This window comes from Rhinoraja longicauda, chromosome 31 (genome assembly GCF_053455715.1).
Source record: "Rhinoraja longicauda isolate Sanriku21f chromosome 31, sRhiLon1.1, whole genome shotgun sequence".
Lineage (NCBI taxonomy): Eukaryota > Metazoa > Chordata > Chondrichthyes > Rajiformes > Arhynchobatidae > Rhinoraja > Rhinoraja longicauda.
The window spans coordinates 12,199,029-12,223,817 of NC_135983.1; the positions used below are offsets into that span (position 1 = coordinate 12,199,029).

General features: G+C 43.5%; 1 protein-coding gene across 1 annotated transcript in view; it reads left to right on the forward strand.

Annotated features, from left to right (window-relative positions):
• The window catches only part of cacna1ba (calcium channel, voltage-dependent, N type, alpha 1B subunit, a), a 542,697-nt gene that overhangs the window by 368,151 nt on the left and 149,757 nt on the right, over positions 1-24,789 (forward strand). The window contains exons 12-18 of the mRNA XM_078425960.1: positions 10,600-10,653; positions 16,219-16,422; positions 17,951-18,063; positions 18,153-18,265; positions 21,205-21,336; positions 21,876-21,948; positions 23,043-23,160. Of these exons, the coding sequence (XP_078282086.1) occupies positions 10,600-10,653; positions 16,219-16,422; positions 17,951-18,063; positions 18,153-18,265; positions 21,205-21,336; positions 21,876-21,948; positions 23,043-23,160 (807 nt within the window). The remainder of the gene's footprint in view (positions 1-10,599; positions 10,654-16,218; positions 16,423-17,950; positions 18,064-18,152; positions 18,266-21,204; positions 21,337-21,875; positions 21,949-23,042; positions 23,161-24,789) is intronic.

A 24,789-nucleotide genomic window follows, 5' to 3' on the forward strand; every position in this document is an offset into this window, starting at 1 on the left:
ACAATACATGATTACAATTGAGTCATTTACAGTGTACAGTTAAATGATAAGGAAATAATGTTAGTGCACGGTAAAAAAGCCAGCAAAGTCTGATCAAGGATAGTCCGAGGGTCACCAATGAGGTAGATAGTAGTTCAGGACTGCTCTCTCAGTGTGGTAGGATGATTCAGTTGCCCGATAACAGCTGGGAAGAAACTGTCCCTGAATCTGGAGGTATGCGTTTTCACACTTCTATACCATTTGCCTGAAGGGAGAGAGGAGAAGAGGGAGAGGCCAGGGTGCGACTCGTCCTTGATTATGCTGCTGGCCTTGCCGAGGCAGCGTGAGGTTTACATTGAGTCAATGGAAAGGAGGTTGGTTTGTGTGATGGTCTGGGCTGCGCCTACAATGCGCTGCAATTTCCTGAGATGATTGGGATAGTAGATCAAGCTTTAGTGAAATTGGCTTGAGGAAGAGGTTGAGTGGATTGTGATGGAGACCAGGCGAGGTCAGGTTCATTAGATCCCACCATGTGGACCAGTTGCAGCCTTCCATCATTCTGAATGAATAAACAATGACATTGGAGGAAGGGGGTTGTCCTTGTTCACTGGCACTGACTGCATGAACATCAGTAGCCAGTTATTAGTCACCTTTGAACATTTGATTTCACTGAACTGAAGAAATGGACATGGATAGAATTGGCAGCCGAAATGGTAATGCAAGTAACCAAAGATAAATTTCATCTTTAATCTCCCAGCAACATCACGGAAGTGATGCCTATCCATGTTCTCCAGAGATGCTGCCCGATTCCTCGAATTACTCCAGCACCTTGTGTTCTAAACATAACCACCACATTGTACATCATAACATAAACAGTTGTTTTAACATTTTTTAATATTGTTAATGCGAAAAATACTGCAAGTTAATTTCTGTAATTATTTTAAAATAATGTGGTCCAGGACATTCTCCCTAATCTTCCACAAGTTTTCCTGCCTCGTAACCATAATTGCTACAAGTGCTTTCCTACTGCTGCTGTTGTTAAATCAGTTCTCATTGCATTAAGCCTGAAATTGGGGGATTTTTCTTTTCAGGCAGAATAACTATATAAGGAAGGTGACATCCCTCCATGTAATAGTATCTGAAGCAGCACGTTTCACAAGTCACATATTTTAATGATACTGTAATGGCAGTTTCTATACCATCTCGAAATCCCACTTCGATAGCCATTACTTCTCGGGGATGAAATGTACTTATAGCTTACGCACACGTCGCACCCTGATATGACAAAACGAATCTTCCAAACTTCTTTTCTTCATTAATTGGTTTTATTAAAGTAGCACAAATCATAGAGTAATTCATCAGTTTCCGTACTTTATCAACTGTTTCTTCTTCAAACAATATCTAGCATTCTTGCAGTTATTACCGTATAGTTCTTACAAATATAGCTATGGTACGAGCGCGTGTGTGGTAAAGAACTGTGTGCTCACCATCCTCCGAGTCTAAACTGACCCACAACCTCTGTCGACACGCTAGTCTCCTCCCATCTAGACACTCCCAATTACGCATTAAGTCACACCCACAAGCAGGCAAAAAAGACATAAACTAGAAATATTAAAACATAGCCATAACACAATGACAATAACTGAATTAAGCATAAATGGCTCCTACAGATACAATCTATCACAACAAAAGATATATAAGTAAACAGATTTCCTGCCATTTGTAGTGGCCAGTGTGAACAGGTTCTTGTGACCACGTATTAAATTTTGTGACCTTTAAGTAACAGAGCAACAGAACTGTGCAGCAACCCGTATGTTATTCAAGAGTCAAGAGAAGTGAGAGTGTTTCATCCTCATAAGCACTGGGAACAGAATAATTACATCCAATCACCTGCGCTCAGTCCGCCTGGGCCTCCGCAATCTTCTGGTTGCCAAACATTTTTTTCTTTCCATTCCCATGCTGACCTTTCTGTCCTGGGCCTCCTCCACCGTCAGAGTGAGACCGCATGCAAATTGGAGGAACAGCACCTCATATTTTGCTTGGGCAGCTTTTCACCTAGCGGCATGAATATATTGATTTCTCGAACTTCAAGTAACCCTTGCATTCCCTCTCTCTCCGTCCCTCCCCCAACCCAGACCTCTTGCTAATTTCACCGTTTGTATTCCTTCGTTATCACCTCGTCCACAACCAACAAGGGACCGTTGTGGGCTCCACCTTTCCTGAGTCTTCGATGCAGGCTCTGCTTTGCTCTGTACCTTCCCATACCACCAGTGTCCCCCTCCCTGACTCTGTCTGATGAAGGGCCTCGACCCGAAATGTAACCTATTCCTTTTCTCCAGAGATGCTGTCTGACCCATTGAGTTACTCCAGCATTTTGTGTCTATATCTTCGGTATAAACCAGCATTTGTAGTTACTTCTTACACATGATTAAATTCTTCTTGCTGCAGCTTTACAGGCATATAAACACATCAACAGAACAAATAAAAAATAATATAAACCATAATACTATAAATTATCAGTTATGCTAGATAATAAGTCTTGTTTGTTTCAAAATAAATATTCTCCAACTTGCCATTAGCCAGCTGTGACAGCCCACTCATTCGAGTAGTTACGTAGTGTGATTTCATCCCCCTCACTGGCAGAGCAGGTAGCATGTTCACACACAGAAGTGCTGGGTGCATTATTTTAACAGTGTCGTTAACCTGTCCATTCAAGTGGATTATATCTATGGCATACAAAGGATTGGATGGTCATGTGTGAAACAGTGTGCTGACAAAGGAAGTGGCAGTGAAGTGGCATTACAAAGCTGAACAGGTTTTACTTTAATACCCATGGATCTAAATATTTAGACCTAGCCAGACACTTAGTGGGAATGCCCAAAAGGTATTCCAGCCTAGACACTAAATGCTGGAGTAACTCAGCGGGACAGGCAGCATCTCTGGAGAGAAGGAATGGGTGACATTTCGGGTTGAGACCCTTCTTCAGACTGATGTCAGGGGAGGGGGCGGGACAAAGATAGAATGTAGTCGGAGACAGGAAGACGAGTGGGAGAACTGGGAAGGGGGAGGGGATGGAGAGAGAGGGAAAGCAAGGGCTATCGGAAGGAAGAGAAGTCAATGTTCATACCACTGGGGTGTAAACTACCCAAGCGAAATATGAGGTGCTGTTCCTCCAATTTGCGCTGGGCCTCACTAACAATGGCGGAGGCCCAGGACAGAAAGGTCACATTGGGAATGGGAGGGGGTGTTGAAGTGCTGAGCCATCGGGAGATCAGGTAGGTTAAGGCGGACTGAACGGTGGTGTTCAGCGAAACGATCGCCAAGCCAGCGCTTGGTCTCGCGGATATAGAGAAGTTGACATCTGGAACAGTGGATACAGTAGATGAGGTTGGAGGAGGTGCAAGTGAACCTCTTCCTCACCTGGAAAGACTGTTAGGGTCCTTGGATGGAGTCAGGGGGGAGGTAAAGGGACAGGTGTTGCATCTCGTGCAGTTGCAGGGGAAAGTGCCCGGGGTTGGGTGGTTTGGATAGGAAGGGATGAGTTGACCAGGGAGTTTCGGAGGGAACGGTCTCTGCGGAAAGCAGAAAGGGGTGGAGATGGGAAGATGTGGCCAGCAGTGGGATCCCGATGGAGGTGGCGGAAGTGTTGGAGGATTTTTTGCCGCATATAATCCTCCATTTTCACCACCTCCAACCGATTTAAACCAGCATCTGCAGTTCTTTCCAACACAGATATTCCAGCCTTATCTTTGCCAATGATTTCATTATAGACATCAATGCAATCCACTAAGTAACGACTTGGTGCGCTTTGCTTTGTTCCAAGAGGCAAGAACTATTGATCTGTAGGATTGTGGTCCATCTTTCACCAAAATAGATAAAGACTGCCAGTGTAGGAAGGAAGTGCTTCCCTCCAGAGATGCTGCCTGTCCCGTTGAGTTACTCCAGCATTTTGTGTCTATCTTTGGTAGAGACTGCCAGTTAGGCTAGGTTTCACAAGAGCAGTGCATACCTGTTGCTTAATTTAATACAGTTTAATCCGATGAACAGTTCCAATTTTCAAATGTTACGGCTTGTAACGTAGATATTTTCAGTAAGGTTTCCCCACCTCCCACCTCCTCCAAAACCCACAGCTGGACAAGTGGGCTGAAGATTGGTTCATGGAGTTTAGTGCAGATAAGTGTGAGGTGTTGCATGGGACCTTCACTGTGAATGGTAAGGCTCCAGGGAGTGTTGTAGACCGGAGGGATCTAGGAGTGCAGGTACTTAGTTCCCTGAGAGTGGTGTCACAGGTAGATAGGATGGTCAAGAATGTTTTCAGTACATTGGGCTTCATCAGTCTGGGCAATGAGTTTTGAAGTTGGGATGTTACGTTACAGGTATCCAAGACATTGGTGAGGCCACATTTGGAGTATTGTGTTCAGGTTTGGTCACCTTGCGAAAAGGAAGAATGCTGTTGAGCTGGGAAAAGTGCACAGAAGATTTAAGCGGATGCTGCCAGGTCTAGAGTGGGTGAGCTACAGTGAGAGGTTGGACAGGCAAGGATTTTAACCCTTGGAGTGTTGGAGACTGTGGGGCGATCTTATAGAGGTGTATAAAATCATGAGGGGAATAGATAGGGTAAATGCACAGTCTTTTACCGAGAGAAGAAGAATCAAGAATCTGAAGACATAGGTTTAAGGTGTGAGGAGAAAGATTTATTCTCCACTCAATCTCCGACACTCCAGAGAAAACAATCCAAGATTATCCAACTTCTCCTTACAGCTAATACCCCATAATCCTGGCAGCATCCTGGTAACCCTGCACCCTCTCCCAAGCCTTCCTGTAAGAGAGTGACCAGAACTGCACACAATACTCCAAATGCAGCCTAACCACCAATGCTCCGACCAATGAAGGCAAGCATAGCAGATGCCTTCTTTTACATTTACTTGTGTTGTCGCTTTCTGGGGGCTATCTAGTTATGCCCTAAGAACCTTCTGTATATCAATGTTGTTGAGGGTCATGCCATTAATTTGGGTTGATTAAAGACCCAATATAAAGACATCAAAAGGGGACGAGTTGGCTGTGGTTTGTACATCTCTCTGTTCTTGCCACCAGCCCTGCAGACAGGGTCAGGAGAAACACAATGCACATTCTATGATACCAATATCACTCACATCAGACTTACTCACACTGGTTGAGTGAACAGTTGTCTTGTAGTCATTTGTCCTATCTCTTTGTTTGATTCCCCATCTGTTTCTAGTGAATGCTGGCACTCCCTGATGTACGTAATAGGGCAGCTTGCACAAACTCACACTTACGTCGGCAATTCTTTCAGCCCACTGCTTTATTTCCACATTGCGGGCCTCGGTAGACTCGGCAGCAGCATGCTACTGCGCATGTGGCGACTTCTGCAAGCCAGTCAGCTGATTCGCACACGCTCCCACTTATGCCCCCACGTCTGGGCTCCCAGCTGGTCTCCGCGTCGGATAGTTAATGTACGCCTGGGCAGTAGCACGTCTGTGTAATCTTTAATGACCAGCTGAAGGATCAGATGGAGTTTGGTTTAATGTCATCCACATCTTCAGCTGCACCAACACTCTGCTGGTACTGCACTGGGTGGAGTGTCAGCCAAGATCTTTGCACTCTAACCTCTGAGGTGAGTCTTCTTCCCATTACATCCCCGGCTTGGTAGTGAGTGTGCTACGGATTGAGACACAGCTAACACTTTGAGATTTTGCAAAGCTATCCCACTCACATGCAACTAGCCACTTGGATGAGGGAGCTGAGCACGGTTGATCCTTTGTCCAAAGGGGATTGTCATGCCTGATCATCAGCAAACTGCACTGTATAGCATTGTTCCGGCAGGGCTGAGCTCTTCGAAAGGTTAGGCCAATGCTTTCTGCATGGTGCTGCCAAGAACCTGCTTTGTCTCTGTGGTGAGCACACGTCTCGAGTTTCAGTGCTCAAAGTGTATTCCTGCCTCTGTGAGGATGGCTCTGGGACGGGAGGAAGGCTTCAGGGTGCAGTGCGGTCTCCTGGCCTCTCAAGCCTTTCTAAGGTGTTTGCTTTATTGTAGTTGTGGAGACGGTGGTGCAACGGTAGAGTTGCTGCCTTACACTGCCAGTGACCCAGGTTCGATCCTGACTATAGAGGGAGTACAGAGAAGGTTCACCAGATTGATTCCTGGGATGGCAGGACTTTCATATGAAGAAAGACTGGATAGACTCGGCTTGTACTCGCTGGAATTTAGAAGATTGAGGGGGGATCTTATAGAAACTTACAAAATTCTTAAGGGGTTGGACAGGCTAGATGCAGGAAGATTGTTCCCGATGTTGGGGAAGTCCAGAACAAGGGGTCACAGTTTAAGGATAAGGGGGAAGTCTTTTAGGACCGAGATGAGAAAGTTTTTTTTCACACAGAGAGTGGTGAATCTGTGGAATTCTCTGCCACAGAAGGTAGTTGAGGCCAGTTCATTGGCTATATTTAAGAGGGAGTTAGATGTGGCCCTTGTGGCTAAAGGGATCAGGGGGTATGGAGAGAAGGCAGGTACGGGATACTGAGTTGGATGATCAGCCATGATCGTATTGAATGGCGGTGCAGGCTCGAAGGGCCGAATGGCCTACTCCTGCACCTATTTTCTATGTTTCTATGGGCGTTGTCTGTATGGAGTTTGTATATTCTCCCTGTGACCACTTAGGTTTTCTCCGGGTGCTCTGGTTTCCTCCCACACTCCAAAGACGTGGATTAATTGCCTTCTGAGAATTGTCCCTAGTGTGTGTAGTACAGAACCAATATAAGAGGTGATCATTAGTCGGCGTGATCTCAGTGGGCCGTAGGGCCTGTTACCATGTTGTATCTCTGAACTTAACTAAACTAAACATTTACAATGTGTGAAATGAGAAGAGCTTCTCTGGTACATTCCACCTCTCGTGATCTGTACAGTGCCCTCCCGATAATCTTTCACAGTGCATAAATTAGATGAAACCTTGTGAAAGCATGAAATGGTGTGAGTTAAAGAGAAGGCATGGATGAAATCTGAGCAGTATTGAGATGGGAAATGACAAATTTCCAAAGATGGATGAAACTCTCATTTGATTCTGAGTGATGTTCTAAAAAATGGGCCAGTACTGATGTAACCCGGTAAGTTATTTTCCTGGCAGTGTGCTTTCTATAATACTTAGCGACTTTCCTTTGTCAGTTTAATTTGAGCCTGACAGCTATTGAAGACACAGTGGGTTGCCTTAACCTACTTGATAAAGCCGTGTTACCATGTTCATTAAAGAACAGAATATTGGTGATATCAGAAAGATCATTAAGCACCAACCGAGAATTATTTTTTGACAGTTCTGATTTGACCTTAAGCTCCCTATTGAAACTGCATTTACATTAGAAGCTGGTATTAAAATAGTAACCATGTCTTTGGGTGCACTGTCACACAAGCAGTAGGAGGTATTTTTCATACCTTACTTGACATGAATGCATGATAGGTTTGAAGAACAGCAGGGATACCGGATTTTCAGCTGTGCTAGCGAACAATTCACAGGTCCAGTCTCCAATTGTGCCACGTTACCAGATCTCAAGCTCAGTTGCAGCTTGAGGAACCACGATGGACTCCACATCCCTCATTTATGAAAGAGGACAGAGCATGAGACAGGCAGAAATTTAAATAATGTTTTATCAGTTGTTCCCACGTTGAAGGAATCATATCCATTGAAGTGGACAGCAGTGGGCTCAACGTTGATCTTGGTATCCCTCTCCAAGGAACTGCAAAGTAGTCATTGATTGGAAAAGAAGAATAGAAATGAAGGGTGGCTTAGATAAACAGGGAAAGCTTTTAGAGGGGGTATCAGTGCCTGCTGCGGCTTACCTCTATGTACGTGGGCTGGTTCCACCAAATCCTACTGAAAAAAAATGTGTGAAATGGTGATTGCATTTCCCAATCATTAATAAGAATCATGCTGCTCAGAAGCAGGCTCCATGGCACATCGTGTACATGCCATACATTGAGTATTGTCTACACTTGTCTGAAGAAGGGTCTCGACCCGGAATGGCGGGACTGTCGTATGTTGAAAGGCTGGAGCGATTGGGCTTGTATACACTGGAATTTAGAAGGATGAGGGGGGATCTTATTGAAACATATAAGATAATTAGGGGATTGGACACATTAGAGGCAGATAACATGTTCCCAATGTTGGGGGAGTCCAGAACAAGGGGCCACAGTTTGAGAATAAGGGGTAGGCCATTTAGAACGGAGATGAGGAAGAACTTTTTCAGTCAGAGGGTGGTGAAGGTGTGGAATTCTCTGCCTCAGAAGGCAGTGGAGGCCAGTTCGTTGGATGCTTTCAAGAGAGAGCTGGATAGAGCTCTTAAGGATAGCGGAGTGAGGGGGTATGGGGAGAAGGCAGGAACGGGGTACTGATTGAGAGTGATCAGCCATGATCGCATTGAATGGCGGTGCTGGCTCGAAGGGCTGAATGGCCTACTCCTGCACCTATTGTCTATTGTCTATTGTCTATCACCCATTCCTTCTCTCTGGAGATGCTGCCTGTCCCGCTGAGTTACTCCAGCATTTTGTGACTATCTGCACTAATCGCATTTTCCAGGATTTGGCCCATCTGCTTTTTTATTTGCAATTCAAATGTTAAAGGGCCCATTCCTGTGCTATATTCCTGCACTGTGCTGTCATCTCGATATATCTTGTGAGAGTTATGAGTGTGTCTGCCTCCTCCACTCTCTCAGGCAGTGTGTTCCAGATTCCAACCACCCTCAAATCCTCTTTAAGCCTTCTCCCCCTTAAACCCATGGCCGTTCATTTTATAAACTTCTGGAATGGGGAAAGGTTTTTTTTTGTTCATCCTATCTACTTGCCCCTTCCAAGTTTGGATACCCCAGTCAAGTCCCCACTTTGTCACCTCTGCTCCAAAGAAAAGCCCAGCCTCTCCTCATAACTCCCATCAGTCCATCTCAGGAAACATCTTGGTGAATGTTGTATGTTGTGCCAACTAGCGTGCATGATTCCAAATATGGTCTAAACAGTGTTTCACAAATTTCCACCATTCCCTCCCACCCTCTTATATTCCATCCCCTGCTCAATGAAAACCAATATCTCACAAGCCTTTTTCACTACCTGTGCTGCCACTCACAGGGATCCTTGCACACTGTTCCCACACTTACCCTATTTATTCTCCTGCTTTTTTATAGTTATGACTTGCTCAGGGACTGTTCCCCTGTGATGCACAGACATTTCTCTTTCAGGTAACCACTGCAGCATCTAAGCCACCATTTTCTGCTGCCCTTTCTCTCATGCTTTTGTTTGCCATCCAACATTTCCACCTGGCTCTTGATAGATCTGCTCGATTGCGGGTATGAATGGACTTGTCCCTTGGGGTGGACACCCATAAGTAATCCCTTCTCCGTAGGCGAGTCCTTCAAAGCAGTAATGATCTGCTCATGTTTTAGCTCTATGAAGAAAGTATTAAAGGATTTTCCCAGGCCCCGGTTTTGAGGGAAGAACTGTTTGATTTCTCAATGCACCTTTAATGCACCTAATGCATTCTGCAGTCTTATTCAGTCGGGGCAAACATCTTACTTGGTGGACAATATTCAGAATCGAGCAGCGTGTTCAATGTTATCATTTCATTGACATGTTAAATCACTATTTCTAAATAGAGCCGCAGATTCAAGCTGACAGCAGTAGTGCTGTAGTTAAGAGAAACTTTCAATGGAGAACTACACCCTTTGTGTGGCTTATGTACACAGAGAATACCCACTTCTAACAAATTCTATGCTCTAGACTTTACACTTTCGAGATTCAGCGCGGTAACATGCCCTTCAGCCCACTGAGTCCACGCCGACCAAAGATCACCCCATTCACTAACACTATCCTGCACTTTGGGTACAATGTTTTTACAACTTACCGAAGCCAATTAACGTACAAATCCGAACCTCTTTGGAGTGTGGGAGGAAACCGGAGCACCTGTAGAAAACCCACACAGTCACAGTGAGAACGTACAAACTCTGTACAGATAGCACCCATAGTCAGGATTGAACATCGGTCTCTGGTGCTGTACAGCAGCAAGCAACTCTACCGCTGTATCACTGTGCCACCCCAAAACAACATGAAAACAGTTGGTCCCCTGTAATATTGGTTGGCACCATGTTAAGAATTTTAAGATATGTTGGAATAGCCATAGTCTTTAGAGAACATGGGCGAACTGCAGCCTCTACCCGTTTTCCTGTTGGTGAATGTTGGTGAATGTTGTATCGGGCCAAAGGTCAGCAGGCTGAAGGGCAGGACTCGGAAAAGAACACCTGAAGCCATTTTTGTTCTATGAGTTGTAAATAGGCCAGAAACAGAAGAAGCCAGAGAGATGTTAGTACAAAAGCCTTAAGGCCATTCGGAGCCATCAATGCCGGGCACAACATTGCCCTGGGTTAAAAGGTCACGTGTGGGCCCCAGGTGACCTCTCAAGCTACAGATAGTGAAGGAAATGGTGGCGTTCTAGAGTCGATGGAGTGAAACGGACTGGGCGGAATTTGCATGCAGCGGGTTTCCACCTCTGTAAGACTGCACATTTCGTTAAGAATGTTTTTTTTTTCCTTTTTAAAAAAAAAGAGCTGCACTCTTTCTTTTTTTTAAAGGACCTGGAGCGGATCCGAAGCCTGCAGCAGTTTCTGTAGATGACGTCAGCAGCAGTTAGTGTTACTTTAATTATTTCTGCATCTTGTCACCAACATTTCATGTTCAGCTTTTTTGGAGGCGGGTGCACGCATGTGACGGGATAAGAACTTACCAATACGCAAATCACTTGGCCACAACACAGCAGCACCACTTTATCAGCCCAAGTTCCCCTCTGTGAACATATCTCAGGAGGTTCCCTTGCCCGAAAGACTCAGCATGGAATAGGCCCTTCAGCCCACCGAGTCCTTCAGCCCAGCCATCGATCATCTACTCACACTGGGTTCTGTTAACCCACGTTCGCATTCACTCCCTACCCACCAGGGGCAATTTACAGCGGGCCAATTAACCTGCAAACCCGCATGTCTTTGGGATGTGGGAGGAGACCGACCGGAGCACCCGGAGAAAACTCACACGGTCACAGGGAGTACGCGTAAGCGTCATACAGACAACACCCGAGGTGAGGGTCGAACCTATGTCTCTGGTGCTGTGAGGCATCAGCTCCACTAGCTGCAGCGCGCCACTGTTCTGCCTGCACACTGGCATCCTCCTGATTTCCTTTCAATGATTTGATCATTTGCAGAGTGCTCAAGTCTTCCAAGAGCACTTTGTCTTCAGAAGCCAGTGACATATGTCCAATGAGAATCTGAGGACTGTGTGTACCATTTGCTCCCCCCCCCCTCCACCCCCAGCCTCTCCTCCCTTCTTATCAATCAACCTGCAATACAGCAACTTAATTTTATAATTCCTCTGTGCACCATTTTCACTTACCACTGAAGCACAGGTCAGAGTGAGCACCATTAAACATCGGACATCTAACTAATTACTGAAGTCAAACGTAAAGGCCTATTTATTTCCCTTCTTTAAATTTGGAACAGCATGAACCTTTTCACCAAGCTGAGAGAACAGACCTTGGCTCTGGCAGGTTATTACAGATGTAGGGAATACATTCACAGTTCTCCCATCTGTTTACGGACTGAAATGGGTTAATGTCATCTGGGTGGTTCTGTTCTGACATTCTTTGTTAAGATGATGTATCTCTTTAAGATGGTTGGGAGTGATCAGTTATAACATGCCTCTTACAGATTACCTGAAAGTAGGCAATTAACGTGAAATCAATAGCTTAATTTTCCACCTGCTTGTACCTCATTGTATTGTGCCCTCATTTACAATGAAAATGCCAAATGTTCCATACTGTACGCACCATCTCCATTTTATGGTTAATGATAGAGGATGGCAAGTTTGAAGCTAAGTCCTGGTATCAATGGAGTTGTAAGGTCATAAATGATAGGAGCAGAATTAGGCCATTCGGTCCATTAAGTCTACTCCACCATTCAATCATGGCTGATCTATCTCTCCCCCTCCTAACTGCATTCTCCTATCGCCCATAACCGCTGACACCCGTGGTTGTTTTGTAGCAATTTATAATGGCATTGTAACAAATTATCAGCATGTCTTACTGCCCCAGCTGTTTTAACTTTGCTCACTTTAACCCAAATTTATCTGAAAACAACCCTTCATTTTTATTCCCTGTCTACATCATACATTAATTTGCTGTGTTTGTTGCACATACTGTTTGTTTACATTGTAGGTCAAATATTATAAAGTTTAGGAAAAAGATCTCAGCAAATTTGGGAATCATTAGGGTTCTACTGTTAATTTTGCTAATTCAAGCAAAGCAACTGGAGCAAAATTGAACGATTAAATCTGCCTTCCCATCTAATTGTTCTCAACAACTGAGAATTAACAGAGACAGACAGTCTGAAGAAGGGTCTCGACCCGAACCATCGCCCATTCCTTCTCTCCAGAGATGCTGTCTGTCCCGCTGAGTTACTGCAGCATTTTGTGTCTATCTTCAAACTGTGTTTAAGATGGATGTACAAGGAATTGCCCATTCATCTGACCAGGCCTTAATAAATAGTGAGGCAGCACAGATCACTTTCTCTGCAGTTTAAGTAATAGGAACTGAAAAATAGGAGCTGAAAAACAATAGGAACTGAAAAAATTCAAAGAGCAATCACATTTTAATTGGACGCAAATGTCAAAAATGTCATTGTGTGGCTTTGCTTTTATTTTATTTCTCTCATTTGCTTTTCTTCACTTCTTTTGATGTTGAATTTCTTGGCTGCTTCAAAGAATACAGTTGAAAAATGTTCAACCAGGTTATATCAAAATGCATTTTCTACACAGTGATGTGTGAAATGTGACACTTGATAATTATAATTGGGAATTGTTTGCATGTAAATTTGATGTAATGTTAACATGCATAGGATGTTTTACATTTATTGCCTTTCCGTGCTTGTCCTTGAGCTGAAAGGCTTGTCAGGCCTTTTCAGAGGACAACCAATAGCTTTCCATAGGTCATCCCCCGCCCACTCCACTCAGCGACCCTCATTCCAGGGAAAACGAGCCCATCTCTCCTCACGAATAAAGTGTTCCACTCCATCCTGGTGAATCTCCTACACACTCTCTCCATCTCGATCATATCCTTCCTACGGTATGGCGACCAGAACAGTACACAATACTACAGATGCAGACTCAAGTTTTATAAAGTTGCAACATAACGTCCCAACTCTTATAGATAGACACAAGATGCCGGAGTAACTCAGCGGGACAGGCAACATCACTACATAGAAGGAATGGGTGACGTTTCGGTTACGTGTGAAGAAGGGTCTTGACCCGAAACCTCACCCATTCCTTCTATCCAGAGATGATGCCTGTTCCGCTGAGTTACTCCAGCATTTTGTGTCTATCTTCAGTGTAATCCAGCATCTGCAGTTCCTTCCTACAAGTCCCAACTCTTATATTCTATGTCCCAATATGAAATGAAGTTAAGCATGCCATTTGCCATCTTCACCCCCCTACCTACGTATGTTGCCATATTCGTGAATCCCAAGATCCCTCTGTTCATTATCATTCCTAAGCACCCTATCATTTACTCTATATGTCCCACTCCTTTCTGACTTCCTAAAACGCCTCATCTCGCACTTGTTGGGATTAAATTTTGGCTGCCAACATCCCACCCAACCGTCCATTGATCAGATTGTATTTTAATTCCCATGTGGTTGTCAATGAATACATAGTCTTGCCCTCTGATCGCTGGTCCAATAATCGAACCAGATTCCTATCAGATTCCCATTTCATGCTTTTTTAAAATAGTTTACTATATTAAATCACACATCCCCAAATGGCCAATGTGGGAACTGTATAACCAGGCATGTCCTCTGTCTCAACAACTTCCCGAAGCAACAACATGAGAGAGACCTGTGCAAATGTTATCACGTCATCTCATTAATGTAGTAACAGTGTTAACCAGTTTTTTTCCTTTGTGAATTCTACCAGAGGTTCTTTCAGAAATGAATGTACGAAAAACAGAGCAGGTGATTCCACCACCAATTCTGGCAGCGAGTCTCAACAGCAAAAGTTAAATTTTGAACAAATTAGATTTTCAAAGTGCTATGTTCTCAGAACAAGCAAATTCAAAATGATGAGAGAATGTGTAGTTTTGACAGATAACACAAGGAATTAAATAGTCAAAGTGAAAGTTGTCCTGGATGTTGTTTGCCAGGTGCTTGTGAATCCTTTGAAATGGTTACTGTTCTAGTTAAGCTCTGTGTGTAAAATTGACACCCATTATAGAAAATGTGCATGGCAAAGTTAAACACCAGACAGATTGGTTTGGAGCATCAGTCAGCCGATTAAATAACATACACCAGCAGCATGATGTCCGGGATTCACGTGCACACTATGCCCCTCGATCTCATCTCGACTTTGTGTCTCGTGGAACCAGTCTTCCTGAGGGGTGGGAAGGGGATCGGAGAAATTAGAAACAAAATCTTTTGTGATTGTGAATGTTCCATGCCAATCTGCTGCTCTGGCCACTTCTGGCTATCCCGTCAGAGACCTTAGTACTTATCTAGAAATGATTTACAATACTGGTGAAAGGCTGAGGCCATCTTGTTTATGTTTAGGTTTATTATTGTCACATGTACTGAGTGAGGTACAGTGAAAAGCTTTGGTTTGCATGCTATCCAAACGGATTAGATATACAATACATAAATGCAATCAAGTCAAACTCAAGCAGAATAGATAAAGCAAAGGGGAAGATACAGAGTGCAGAATATGGTTCTGTAGCATATTGTAGCACAACAATTCCGTAGACAAAGTCCAATGTTCTCAATGGGGTAGAGGTGAATCAGACAGTGCACTAGCTAATGGAAGGACAAGTTCAGAAGCCTGATAACAGAGGGAAATAAGCTGTTCCTGAGTCAAGAGAGGAAAGAGATGGCGTTTTATGAACTTAGTGTTGCTTAGACTTTTGGATAATCTTGTCTTGGTGTGGAGTGTTTTGAAAGTTGGCATCATCAAGCATTTCAAGTTTAACTGTAACTCAATATTAGAAGCAGGAACAAGCATGGGAATAGTGATGGGTTGTTCAGCTCTTCATGCCTCTTCCACAGGAACACTGATTACTGATTTAAATAGCAATTTGCCCAGATAAAAATGTTGAGGCTGGTGGTGAATTAACAGCTTCTGAACTGAGGCAGGTTGGTCTTTTCTGTAATAAAAATGAACCGCAGACACAAATTGCTGGAGTAACTCAACAGGTCAGGCAGCACCTCTGAAGAAAATGGAAAAAATACTGAAGAAGGGTCCCGACCTGAAACGTCGCCGATCCATTTTCTCCAGAGATGCTGCCTGGCCCATTGAGTTACTCCAGCATTCTGTGTAGATCTTTTCTGCTACCAGGCAAGGTATTAATAGTTGTGAAAATAGATGAGCAATTGGAGTATGGCACGGATCTATTAGAAAGGTGAAAGGCTGGAGGATCTGAATGGCCTGGTCTCCACTCGGTGCCTGCTTGTCTCGGCAGTGGAAGACCTGTTCCCTGTTTCTGTTATGTGCAAGGAACTTGGATGAGGCTGGGAATTGAGTACTAATTGATCCCAGGTTATGAAAGGCATTACGTTGTTTATTTGTGCTCACTCTGAACTTTCCGACTAGTTCTTCAAAGTTTATTTCACCAGAAATCCTAAGAAACACCCAGGGCTTTCCATTCACCCGATACATGAGTCAGCTCCCAGAATCAAGCAGAATGCAGATTATTTTTCCCGCCCCTCAGCCCTGACCAAGTCCCTCCACAATTAACTCCCCTCCTCCCCGTAAACCTGTGGAAAATCACAGTGGGTCTGATTGTTTACCCTTGGAACTTCAATCCCACTACCAGCCAGGTAATTATCGAGATGTTTGTGAAAATTGGTGCTGTCATGAACAATTATCTGACTGCAGTTTGTTCAAAAGACTCCAAATGCATAATTATGCTTATTTGGAAAACACAAAAAGAGTTATGAAGTCAGCAGTCACAAATTATCTCACTCAGTGTTAAACAAAAAGAGAGTTCATGAGGAAAACACTGTCACTGTTCAATATTCCTGTAAGTCTTAATGGCATATTTAACATTAAAGTAAAGTTTTGCCCATTGGCATCACGTGATTTTGGAACACATTCTTCCCATTTGATTTGAAGTACATACTTGCAGACGTGCTAACATTTATTTAATTTTCTCTTGCTTCCCCCCCCAGGGTTTACTCGGCCCAGCCTGAAAAGCCTCAAAAACGAGAGATCTTCCTATTTTCGAAGGAAGGAGAAGAGGTTCCGATTCTTTATTCGGCGCATGGTGAAATCGCAAAGCTTTTATTGGATTGTCCTCTGTGTGGTGGGGCTGAACACTCTCTGTGTGGCAATTGTCCACTATGACCAGCCAGAGTGGCTCACTGAGGCACTATGTAAGTGTGCGAGAGGCTATCAGGTTAACCTTACTTTCATGTTTGTTGTCATTTTAGTTTAATAAGATTTTTAAAAACACTAGTTTAGTTTAGTTTAGAGATACAGCACAGAAACAGGCCCTTCGGCCCACCGGGCCTGCGCCGACCAGCAATCCCCACACATTAACACTATCCTACACACATAAGGGATAATCTTTACATTTACCAAGCCAATATACCTGCATATCTGTACGTTTTTGGAGTGTGGGAGGAAACCGAAGATCTCGGAGAAAACGCAGGTCACACGGAGAACGTACAAACTTCGTACAGACACAACCCGTGGTCGGGATCGAACCCGGGTCTCCGGCGTTGCAAGCGCTGTAAGGCAGCAACTCTACCGCTGCGCCACCGTGCCGCCCTGACCTTGTACAGACCTTGTTGCAAAACTGATCAATAAGCTATTACCTTTGCACTTAAAGTGGACTTTGGTTTTGCCTGGGTAAAGGATAATATATTCAGAGTAACTTAAACAATTATTTAGCCAGATACAAAGTGCTGGAGTAATTAAGCGGGTCAGGCAGCGTCCCGGGAGAATGTGGATAGCTAACAATCTGAGGAAGGATTCAGTCCCGAAACGTCACCTATTCTTTTTCTCCAGAGATGCTGCCTGACCTGCTGAGTTACTCCAGCATTTTTCATCCAGGATTATTTTTTACATTTTCATCCCGGTGAGGTTCAACACAAATGTAAAAATGTAAACAAAACCTACTCATGGCTGCAAGTTTCTCGTGTATCTCAAAGAATGCACCAAGTAGAACAAAACCATCATGAGCAGGATCTTATGTTCAAGACCTTTGACATCGATGTAATGGGTCCCATCTATGGATGGGATTAGATTCAATAAACCCACAGGAGTGACATTGAACTTGCGATTGCTTCTCAGTTTAATTCACCGTCCCGCTCCCACTCTCAGCGGCCTGTGGCCTCCTGCACTGTTACTGTGAGACCCATTCCAAGCTTGAGGAGCACCACATCATAATCCTTCTCGCCACTTTGCAGCATTCCAGATTCAATATCGGATTCTCCAACTTCAATGACTTGCTAACCCTACTCACGAAAGAACTGGACGCACTAAGAATTGCAGATGCAAAAACACAAAGTGCTGGAGTAGCTCAGCAGCATCTCTGGAACACTTAGATAGGTGATATTTTGGGTCAGGACCCTTCTTCAGAGGGGGGGGGAAGAAAACAGTAAAGAAAGGAGGGGGCAGAACAAAACCCAGGGCGGCATGGTGGCGCGGCAGTAGAATTGTTGCCTTACAGCGAAAGCAACGCCGGAGACCCGGGTTCGAAAGTAGGCACAAATGAAGTGGGTGGAATTGGCACATTGGATGGTGCAGGTTTGTGTCACACCTTAAAGTTGAAATCCTGTGCACATTAACCAGGTCACCCTTTGACATTGTTTTACTCACAAGTTTGATAACATGCACATTTTGTAACTGACCTACTATTTTCCCCATGACGATCTTAACAGGTTGTTTTTGTTTCAGGTTTTGCTGAGTTTGTTTTCCTTGGGCTTTTTCTGACTGAGATGTCCTTGAAGATGTATGGTCTGGGCCCAAGAAATTACTTCCATTCTTCGTTCAACTGTTTTGATTTTGGGGTAAGATTGAGCTTTGGTGATTGCAAGCAGCCAAAAAGTGAGATTAATGTTGGTAGCTCCCCAATTGAAGATGCATTGTATTTTTTCAGGTAATAGTTGGCAGTATATTCGAAGTCATCTGGGCGGCTGTCAAACCAGGTACCTCGTTTGGTATAAGTGTTCTCAGAGCACTTCGATTACTCAGAATCTTCAAAGTAACCAAGTAAGGAGAATTTCAAATTGTTATTGATGTTCCTTTACAATGTTTTTAATTTTAGCTTGCAATAATGGAGAAATACTGTCCAGTCTGTGACAGGCTACGCTATTAACTCTCCGTTAAGGCTGCAACCCCACATATCCTTAATCACAGATAGACACAAAGTGATGGAGTAACTCAATGGGTCAGGCAGCATCCCTGGACAAAAAGGATAGGTGACATTTTGGGTCGGGACCCCTCTTAAGACTCATATTGTTCATATTGCTTATATTGTGTAATTTGCAGAAGATGGTACCAGGCCCGTAAATAGCATTGGCTCTAAACATTACAGCTCTCTTCCCTGGTGGGTTAGGACCTACATAAGTATTAGCCAAAGCCCAGTCTTACTGGTTATGCTGCCGGAAATCAATACATGCATCCTCAGGGATCTTTTTTTTAAACTTCTTAACAGAAAGCTTAACTGCTTTTCACAATACCTCGGTACAAGTGACAATAAACAAAACTAAACTGAATGTTATGATTTTTTGGAAAGGGAGATGATTACAAAAGTAGAATGGTTACTTTTTTGTTACATGGGGCATTGGTGAGACGATCTTGTTATAGAATCATCATGATATACAGCACAGAAACAGGTCCTTCCACCATCCTTGTCCATGCCAACCAAGTTGGCATACTGGGCTACTCTCACCTTAATCCTATGCCCTCTGGTTTTAGAACTTTCTAAGCTGGGAAAAAGGCTGACTGTTCACTTTCACTGTTCACTCCACATAATCTTGTACAGCTCAATAAGGTCACCCCTCAGCTTCCTCTACTGCAAAGAAAAACGTTCCAGCCTATGCAACCTCTCCCTTTAAGACAAGCCACAAGTCTAGGTAAAGTTCTTGTGAATCTTTTCAGCACCCTTTCCAATTTTGTGGCATCCATCCTATATCTGGGTGACCAGAACTCGACACACTACTCCAAATGTGGTCTCACCAATGTCTTGTATAGCTGCATCATGATGTCCAAATCTTTGTACTCAATACCTTTCCCAATGAAGGCAAGTGTGCTGCAAAACACAATACAGTGTACAGTGCTTGTTGACTGACTTAAGACTGTTAATACATCGGAAGCAGTCGAGGGAAGGTTTATTGGACAGAATTTTGTAAAGGAGAGACCAGGCTTAAATCCGCTTGAGTGTGGAAGAGTAAGTGCAAACGTGATTGAGGGCTCTTGCCAGGGAATGTTTGTTTCTTGTGGGCCATTCAAGAACTCGAGCCACCATTAATAATGTGGAGTTCTCCTCTTGAATGGTCTTTGGAAATCTCTTCCTCAATGTGCAGCGAAAGCAAAGAATTACAAATATGTTGAAGCAAGAATTACAAATATGTCTTTGGAAATCTCTTCCTCAATGTGCAGTGAAAGCAAAGAATTACAAATATGTTGAAGGTAGAATGAGTAAATTCTAGCTAATCAAAGCGTGGTAGGTTACCAGATGCGGGTAGAAATGTGGAGTTAAATTTATAGGCCGAGCAGCCTTGATCTTATTGAACGTGGGTTAGTATTGAGAGGCCAAGTTGGCCACAATTGTTCCTTAGGGGTATGTTTGTAAATGTGATGATAGAGTTAATGGACATTAGAGCTGTAATATATCTCAGAGCATTAAAGGAAGTCAATCTGCCTGTGTGAATTATTTGACCAGGTCGTCCAATTAGTTCACAACCTGGCAATTTTCCTTGTGTATTCCCTCTACGTTCATTATTATGACATGTTGAAACTGAGCTTATTTTGTAGCTGCTCGCAGTTCTATTACTCGGGTACTTCTGCACCAAAATGAGAAATATTTTTCATGTCATTAGAATTTAAGCCTCTCCACTGACCTATTGTAATCGTTTATTCCCAGAACCTTCCAGTTATGAATCCATGAGCCACACTTATATGCTTTGAACGCCCTTTTTGAAATAAATTGTAAAGTCAACCTTATTTGTGTTATATCTTCATTATTAATTTCTCACAAATAAAATGGTCAAACACTTGTTACTTCACTGAGTAATTTGTGCATATCAATCAATATACAGCATCTAAGTTCGTTCTCAGATGTCAATCCTGTTAACAAACACTCAACATTCAAACGTGTCCACAGTTCATCCACTAGTTCATTTTAAATCAAGTTCAATTCTCTTCAGCTATTTCCACCATCTCCAACATGCTTCCATCACTGGACACATATTCCCCTCCCTCCCCATTCACCATTTTATAGGCACTGCTCCCTTCACAACCCCCTGGTCTGCACCTCCCGTCCTCACCTACCTGTCCCCCTTGTTTGACACGTTCCCATTTCCCACAGGAGATACAACACCTCCCTTTGCCGCTTCCCTTCCGACTGTCCAGGAACCCAAACCGTCTTTCCATCTGAAACAGAGGTTCATTTGCGCTTCTACCAACCTAGATTACAGCATTTGACCTTTTTCAAAGATTTCCACTGTACTTTAACCTTGCCATACATGTGCACGCCACAAAAAGCTTGACTTGACATTGGGTGATCACTCAATGTGGAGCACCTGGCCGCAAGGATGACCTTGAACCTTTTTTCCCCCAGGATAGAAATGTTAAAGACTAGAGGATATAGTTTTAAAAGATGGGAGCAAAAAGTTGAAAGGAGATGTGCAGGGAAATGTTAATGCACAGAAAGTGATGGGTGCCTTGAAAGGGCTACAGGAATGGTGGTGGAGGAAGATACAAAAGTGTAATTAAGAGGCTTTTCGATAGGCACATGGATATGCAGGGAATAGAGGGATATGGATCACACGCAGGCAGATGAGCTTAGTTTAACTTGGCTTGATGTTCAGCACAGACATTGTCAGACCCAAGGGCCTGGTTCTGGGTTGCATTGTTCTACGTTCTATGTCCTGTAATTCCTTTTTTGGTGGTTATTTGACTAAACAGGCTGGTCTATGTCTTTAAAGGTACTGGAACTCATTGCGTAATCTGGTGGTATCTCTGCTGAACTCCATGAAATCCATTATCAGCCTGCTCTTCCTGCTTTTCCTGTTCATTGTGGTCTTTGCCTTACTTGGAATGCAACTCTTTGGAGGACAGTGAGTTACACTCTGAATTCAAATATTTTTTCGTGTGTATTATTGCTGAACTAAATTAAAGCTAAAGGGTTGGAAGAAGAAAGAAAGAAAAGCTTCCCAAAATAATTTTAAAAAATCTGAGTTGAATAGATTTTTAACTGGAACCACATCATTACATTATTGGTGATTATCAAATAATGACACTAATTGGAGAAGGTTTAATGGTTGAGTAATTTCAGGTGGCAGACTCCTTTTACTAAGTTTGGTGCAGCTCACATTGACGCCTCGTGTTTGCAGGTACATTTACCCCACACAGTTTCACAGCATGGTACAAGCTCCGTCCATTCAAGGTTCCCAGCTTGCTTACAGGGTCTGTTTCCCATGACCACAGTACACACCGTGAAACACGTTACACATTTTGTCCGAGAGTCTTAGTACTGAGCCATGTTTTTCCATGTTGGTACCTTTTATATTGCTGCCCTGCTCTTGGGCACTTAGAGTTATCTGTCGTACATCAGTAACAGCAGTGGCTGGATCACATGTGGTTTGTTTGTCTCCAGGTTTAATTTTGAAGATGGAACCCCTCCAACAAATTTTGACACATTTCCTGCTGCAATTCTCACTGTGTTCCAGGTAAAAAATAACATAAAGAATTTAATAGCTGAATTAAGTTCTTTTAAAATTTATTTTTGCCTTTTAATCATGCTTTCTTTCTTGCATGTGAGAGCAGTGTGCACTGAGTGTGTGTCGACATTAGCACTGGGCAATGTGGCCTCCTGTGACCACACAGCATTGGGTTGCTCCATTCATGTTCTGGGTCCTCCACACTCAATAGTGTATCATGCCCATGAAAGTGAATGCTTGCAGCAGCTGGATGTACGACATTCAAAAGATCAACCATGGGGCAAACAATTCAATGAAATATTGCCTGATTCTAATGTTGGCTTCTGTGATGATGGGACTTTAGAAGGAGGTTGAGATGGTTAATCCACTCAGGACTTCAGAATGGACATGCTGCCATCTCTCTATCAGACCCAGATTGTGGTCAGCTCTCTGCATTCGACCAGCTACATCCTCTAATCCCTGCACAGGCTTGGTGCATGAAAGCAGCTCACCAGATCAGTGTGCGTTAGGTCCATGCCTTGAGCCTGCATCAGCAACAGGGATATCCATCCTGTCTCCAGCAAGGCTTGTGCTGTTGAAAGTAGCTCTGCTCCTTTCTCTGAGGTCTCGGACACAGCGGTCTGTGAAACTACCGTGTCAGTCCAAGTCCTGCTTCTTTGCCCCTTGCAAGCGGCCATCAGCAAAATGAGTTGTGCTAAATATCCATGTATCCCATTACTAAACTAGCTGACCAGCAGTACATCTAAATCCAATACATATCCAGGCATTGACGATGTGTACGAATGATAAAGCCCTGCCTTTTCAAGCAGTTCCAACTTCGTTTTCCCCACCGCTGCATCCTGTCTGATCCCTTGCAGATAGATGAGTATGAACCCAAGTCTGCATCCTTCCTTGTTTCCAACAGCACAGAATACACGTTAAAACTTCAACACTAAAAAAAAGTTAAGATTTTCATTTTGGGGTGTTTGCGCTCAATCTTGATTTAGATGCGTTTTAACTATAATGCATTTCTAAGTAATGAAATCTTTCGCATCATTTGCATGTTCGATCAGTACGGTGCTGAATGCAGATAAATTGATGGAATTGGTTTGATAATTCCACAGGTCCTGACGGGGGAAGACTGGAATGCGGTTATGTATTTTGGAATTGAATCACAAGGAGGAGTGAAGAGGGGGATGTTTTCATCTGTTTATTTTATTATCTTGACACTGTTTGGTAATTGTATCCTTTAAATCATGGTCAGCATTTTTGGAGTAGGAACAAAAGTGGTTTTGCAGCTCCTTGGGTTTGTGCTGATCCAACATACTATGATTATTCATCCTATATTGTCCTATATAGGTTCTATCCCCATGTCCCTTCATTCCTTCAGATATCAAAAAACAATGGTATTAAATTCCAAGTGGATCACAGCTTCATCTTTACGTGTCTGTCGACTTCAAACCATTGCGGAGAATTACTAGTCCTCAGTTCACTGACTGGCATAAATCTAAAGGGAGGCTGCTACTTAGGGTGGGGCAGTGGATATTGTCTACATGGAAATATTTGACAAATCAAGTTTCGACAAAAAAACCCTCAAGGTAGACTGGTCCAGAAGATGAGATCGACCGTGAGTTGGTAAATTAGATCCAAGTTTGCTTGATCTTAGAAAACAGAAGGAAGTGATGGAATCTGTTTCTCTAACTCAAGGTCTATGACCAGCGGTGTTCCACAAGGATTGGTGCTGGGATTATATATATATATATATATATATTAATAAGTGGATGAAAATGGTCTGATTAGTAAATTTACAGATGACAGGAAATTGGTGGATTTGTGAATCGTGAGGAAGGATGTCAAAGGATACAGCAGAGTGTGGATCAGTCGGTAATTTGAGCAGAGAATATGGACAAGTGTGAAGTGATGCATTTTGAGAGGTCTAATGTGGGAGGAAAGTATTCAGTAAATGACAGGGACCGAAGGAGCATCGATGCACAGAGGTATTTTGGGTTGCAAGTCCATAGCTCCCTGAAAGTGGCAATGCAGGGATGCTTACCTTCAGCAGTTAGGGCGTTCAGCACAAAAGTTGGCACGTAACGTTGCAGCTGTTTAAAAGTTTGGTCGGCCACACTTGGAGTATTATGTGCCGGCCGTCCTGGGTACAGGAAGGATTGGGAGAAAGCGCAGAAGAGGTTCATTGGGATGTCGACTGGATTAGAGAGTATTAGATAAAAGTTGGATTGTTTCTGTTGCAGCATCAGAGACCGAAGGACAACCTTTATGGAAGTATAGACAGTCATGAGAGGCAGAGCCAGGGAAGGCAGTCAGAATCTTTTTCACAGGGTGGAAATGTCAAATATCAGAAGAAATAGCTTTAAGGTGAGAGGGGTCACAAGGAATAGGAGAGGAATTAGGCCACTCGGCCCATCAAGTTTACTCCGGCATTCAATCATGGCTGATCTATCTCTCCCTCCTAACCCCATTCTCTTGCCTTCTCCCCATCACCTCTGACACCCGTACTAATCAAGAAAGGAAATTTGCAAGACAAGTTTACTTCGCAGTGAATGCCAGGTGCCTGGAACATGCTGCCAGAGAGGTGATTGGGAAACAAATGACAGCAACTATTTAGAAGCATTTTTCAGTCACATGAACAGGCATGGAATGAGCAGGCATGTGGGGTTAGATCAGATAGGCATAATGGTCAACACAGCATTGTTGGCTGAAAGGCCTGTTCCGATGCTGTACTGCTCTATATTCCATGAGGATATCGAAGTCAAATAATCCATGTTGACTGAGGTCTGAAGGATTGTCAGCTGTATGAATCCTGGATACCTTTGTTACCCTACTCACTCTCCCTCTCTCTAAACGGGTATA